A 5,172-nucleotide genomic window follows, 5' to 3' on the forward strand; every position below is an offset into this window, starting at 1 on the left:
GTCGTCGCTGGTTTCGAAATCGATATTAAATTTTTCTGAAATTAAAACGGTAGATCAAATATGGCATCCCGAACAATAGGAGATTTACTTTTAACCCAATGCGTTACCTTTAGCACAAGCGCAAAGGTGGCTTTGCTTTAGTGCTTCAAAATAAATTTAATATTTATTTTAAGCGGGGATAAAATAATTTCGCTTGCCATTTTATTCTTACTAATAAATAGTAGTTAGGTCAATATGGATAGTAAGGCGTCAAGTAAGTACTTGTAATGTTTAATAAAACACCATTTTTTATTTAAAACGTGTTTAAATTTGTATATAAGCTCTAGTTATAAAAAAATAGTCAAAGTACACCAAAATTGGTTTGCTTCCTGAAAAGCATATCTTATAACTAATTTTTAAAAGTAAAATATACATCCTCTTACTTTCCCTTTTGTTATCTATATTTTGTTAGGTAACCTCGTTGAAAAAAAAACTCGTCCGCCTTATTGCATTTGTCATTTTGAATTTTGAAAGTTTAGTTTCAATTTCGTAATCAAAGATAACGAAGATCTTTGAATACGAAGTTTCATAACAAACTATAATTAAAAACAAAAGTCGTCCGCCATATTGGATCCGCCATTTTGATTTTCGAAAATTTAATATCAATTTCGAAACCAGTGACGACGAAAATTTCTGGAAACCAAACTTCACAACAATCCGCTATTTGAATTTTGAAAATTTGATTTAATATTCGAAATCAGTGACGACGAAAATCCCTAAACACCAAATTTCATTGAAATCTGCCAAATACATATGGAGTAAATATCAAGCTTTATAACAATTTATCCATTTTTGAACAAATCGTCCTCCATATTGGATCCGCCATTTTGATTTTCGAAAGTTGAATATCAATTTCGAAATCAGTGACGACGAAAATATCTGGATACCAAGCTTCATAACAATATAGTAATTTTTTAAAAAATCGTCCGCCATATTGGATCCGCCATTTTGAATTTTGGAAATTTGATTTAATGTTCGAAATCAATGACCACGAAAATCCCTTAACAGCAAATTTCATTGAAATCTGTCAAATACATATGGAGTAAACATTTTTGTCGTCCTAAATTGTCGATTCGTCCGTATGTGCGATCCAGTGATCGGATATAAGCCTAATTAGTATGGGACTACCGTTGAGGTACCACGAGGGTCAAAGTTATGCGAAAAAAAAAGAAATTCCGACGAATTGATAACCTCCTCCTTTTTTGAAGTAGGTTAAAAAGTGTTTTATTGGGAGCAGGAGCAGAGTTCGGAGCGAAATAAAATACCGGAGTGGAGCTACAGCGGAGCGCTGAAAAAAACTAGGGGTGTGCCGGATAGAAATTTTGCCGAATAACCGGATTCCGGATACCATGTAAAAAATAAGAGCCGGATTCGGATATCCGATCGGTAGACTGCTGCCCTTTATAAATTTCGCAATATTGTTACAATACGTAATTAAGAATACACAATTTTTCCTCTGAAATCCAAGTTAAAAAAGTCCTGTATTAAAAATATGACTTTTCCTTCTGAACCCTGATTTATAGATTACCCAGGCCTGCGAAATTTAAATTTTTTTATTTTTTGAATATCTCGGTGCATTAAATTTATGTAAATACTTATTTGGCTTTTTTTCTAACACGTCGAGATTTTTTGTATTGGTGGCATATGTATATATTTTAGGATTTTTAGCAATTTGCATGAAATAATAAATTTAGATTTTTACTTAAAAACCATTAGTATTACTTAAAAATACCCATAAATAGACTAAGTAAATCTTATGTAATTTCAAAATTAACGCTAAGAAAATTGATAAAGGTTATTTTCTTACTGTTAAGCTTCGAAACAACTTATTTTTTTAATTAGTCTATTTATAGGTATATTTTTAGGGGGTCAAGGTTCTTGGTGCTGTTATCACACGTGATGCAGTGCTCTGGATCAGGGGCTGTCGATGGCTCAAGACCGACCATACGTGGCGAAGAGTCACACCCTGCGAGAGGTGCCCCTGCTTTTTACTGAATATGGCGGATCTAGAGAGAACAACTCGATAAAATCCGTAAGTCCAGGTGTTAATCGGACCGTGCCTGCGGACTGAATGGCACTACGTTAGTGTGTCTTTTTACGGTGTACTCCAGTCACGTGGCGCCGTCTGGTTTTATTTAGTCTTTCCGGGGTACCGGGGCTCTGCCTCGGATGACCTCTCTCTTCCCCCTTACTCGTGGGATTCTATGGAAGTAAAACAAATTAATAAAAAAAAACAATAAAAGCTCTGTGCCCTCTAACAGTGGGCAACAGTCAGCAGTCTCAGAGGTGCACGCGATGCCCAACGAGATTGCTGAACAAATGGCGATTGCGGCGGACGAACTGGGTGCAAATCCAAACGGCCAAGGCGCTCAACCCTCTCGGGACGCTTTAATGGACGAAATGGACTTTGATCCAAACGGCCTTCTCAGCAACCCGGTGGCCATAGATGTCGATACTGCCAAAATGGACTCTGGTTCAAATGGCAACGACATCCAAATACCCACAGACGAGGAGGAGGCGCTCTTATCGTCACAGCAGGAGGAAGCTAGTACTCCTAAAAGAAAACTCTCTGGAGCAGGTAAAAAGCGCTACAAATTCTACCTCTCCAGAGGTGTCAGCGAAAGCGAGGCCAAACGGCTAGCCATTATTCCGATGGCAAAAGGAAAAGCCGAACTGGCTTTGCTGGCTGGCACAAAGCTTAAGAGGAACCGATCGGTCAACCTCACATCTTCCCCGGTGGAGAACTCTCCCAAACGGAAACCAGGACCAGCTGACAAAAGGGCCCATATGGGACCAAAGGAACCTAGTGTTAAGGCAACTTTTGCCGATGTCACAAAGGCGCCGACCTGTCAGGCGGACATTGGTAATGGGGTTAAGTTAGGGTTACTCCCCAAAGGGTACCCTAAGGCACTTTGGTCCTTAGACCAACTACAGGCCATTCAGACGGCCATCCTGGAGGAGGTGAGGCGGCAGCGAAAGGGCTCTGTGAAGCCCAAGTTTAGCGGTTGCACCTTCCGTCCGGGATGGATGTCCATTGGCTGCGGAGACGCTGAAACGCTGGAATGGCTGCGCAAGGTATCCCAAACCCTGAAGCCTTGGAAGGGCGCGGAAATTGTGGCAATGAATGTCACTGACGTACCCAAACCCAGTGTATACGTTGGGTACATTCCGGAGCCATCAACCACTCCAGTGGACAGTATCCTTGGCCTTGTCGAGGGTCAGAACGAAGGGCTGCGGGTAGGTAGCTGGAGGGTGCTCAACAGGGTACAGAAGGGACCCACCACTGAGCTCACTCTAGCGGTTGACCCGCACTCAGCGGAGACACTCGACAGGCTGGGATACCTAGTCAGTTATGGATATGGCAGGGTGCGCATCCATAAAAAAAGGGAAGACGACTGAGTCGTCAGACCCGAAGGGTACACAGCCTGCTATAGCCAGTTCCTCCTCCACTGCACAAAGTGCGTGCTTCAAAGAGGGACCTTGCGGCTCCAAGGACGTACCCAAGGGACTGCAAAGGTTACCTTCAGAGCAGTCAGGGGCAGCGGAGAAGGAAAAATCACCTGTCCAGGAGTCCATAGAGCGGGCCTGCTGCTCAGAAGACACTCCTGGCACGGAAAAGAGGGTACCTTCCAGCCCAGAGAAATCAAAGGCCCCTTTCGCCCAAAATCCCTTCCGTCCTCCGCTAAATGCGAATCGGAGACAAGGTCGAGGGGAGATTTCAATGGAGGAGAAGACCCTGATGGCCACCAATAGGGGGAAAAAGATGGCCAAGCGGGCTTCAAGGCCGAAAAATGGCAAACCCCCCAAGCGATAGGCCTAGGCACATCAAGTGCCTGCAAGTGAACCTCCATCATGCAAAGGCGGCCTCTGACGTCTTATGCAGGAGGTTCAAAACAGAACTCTTGGATGTCGCATTCATCCAAGAACCGTGGGTTTTCGCCGGGGCTATTAAAGGCCTAAACGACTGTGATGGTAAGATAATTTACGATACCACACACTGCAGGCCCAGAGCGGCCATATTACTACGTAATAACATGACTTTTGTTCCCATTTCAGAGTTGACACAACAGGACTTAGCTGCTGTATGGACTAAAGTGCCCACTCAAATGGGAGAACAAGAGGTCGTTCTCGCTTCAGCTTACCTCCCAGGCGACAGCTGTGAGATGCCCACAAGGGAAGTAATAGCCCTAGAGGAGTACTGCAGAAGGAGAAAGCTGAAACTAGTAATGAGCTGTGACGCCAATGCCCATCACTGTGTTTGGGGTAGCTCGGACACCAATTCTAGAGGTGAGTCATTTCTTGAATTTATCACTAAGAACAATTTATTTATTCTTAACCGGGGTAATGAGCCGACCTTTGTCAATGCTATAAGAGGGGAGGTTCTAGACTTGACAATTTCCTCAACTAGCTTGTCGACCTTTATCTCAAACTGGCATGTCTCAAATGAGGTATCTATGTCGGACCACCGGCATATTCGATTCGATATAGAAGCCCAAAGAGTAACAAACCATGTTTACAGAAATCCCAGAAAAACAAACTGGGAACTCTTTCGCCTCCACATAGAGCGGGAAGTGAATGGTTCTACGGCACCAATTTCATCCGTCTATGAACTTGAGGACGAGGCGAGAAAGTTCCAAGATGTTCTTAAACAAGGTTTTGAAGAGAGCTGCCCACTGAGAACCAAGAAGTCTCAAAGGGATGTCCCTTGGTGGAGCGATTCTCTCGGAAAACTAAGGAAAAGAGCCAGGAAACTTTTCAATAGGGCAAAGTCAACAGGTGACTGGACCGCCTACAAGTCAGCCCTAACCGCTTACAACTGTGAGCTCAGAAGGTCTAAAAGGGCTACGTGGCGTGAGAACTGCGGAAGTATTTCCTCTCTTCCAGAGGTGCATCGCCTTCAGAAGGCCCCTAAAATAGATCATCTGAAAGTCCTATGCACTTTGAAAAGACCAGATGGTACCTACACTGGCACCCCGGAAGAAACCAGCAGGCTTCTGCTAGAAACCCACTTCCCGGGATGTATTCCACAAGGCACATGTCTTTCGACAAACACGGCGAACGCTGTGTGCGCAAACAGGAGGACTAGAGGCCTAGCAGGAAGAATCGTCAGTGTGGAAAAGATATCGTGGGCCA

The 5,172-nt window shown here is 43.7% G+C and overlaps 2 protein-coding genes across 2 annotated transcripts in view; both read left to right on the forward strand.

The window, feature by feature from the left end:
• Positions 1 to 1,903: 1,903 nt before the first annotated feature.
• Positions 1,904 to 2,244, forward strand: LOC118745785 (the record flags this gene model as incomplete). The annotated part of the gene is given in 1 exon segment (XM_036479459.1): positions 1,904 to 2,244. A coding segment is annotated over 1 exon segment (163 nt), but the record flags the coding sequence as incomplete, so codon positions are not given.
• A 1,392-nt stretch (positions 2,245 to 3,636) lies between these two features.
• Positions 3,637 to 5,172, forward strand: part of LOC118745519 — a 9,895-nt gene continuing 8,359 nt past the window's right edge. Inside the window, exons 1-2 of the mRNA XM_036478966.1 lie at positions 3,637 to 4,011; positions 4,096 to 4,905. Of these exons, the coding sequence (XP_036334859.1) occupies positions 3,831 to 4,011; positions 4,096 to 4,905 (991 nt within the window). The 5' untranslated portion in view covers positions 3,637 to 3,830. The remainder of the gene's footprint in view (positions 4,012 to 4,095; positions 4,906 to 5,172) is intronic.

Source organism: Rhagoletis pomonella, unplaced genomic scaffold, assembly GCF_013731165.1.
Source record: "Rhagoletis pomonella isolate Grant_MI unplaced genomic scaffold, Rhpom_1.0 Rhpom_scaffold_00009, whole genome shotgun sequence".
In the NCBI taxonomy this organism is placed as follows: Eukaryota; Metazoa; Arthropoda; class Insecta; order Diptera; family Tephritidae; genus Rhagoletis; species Rhagoletis pomonella.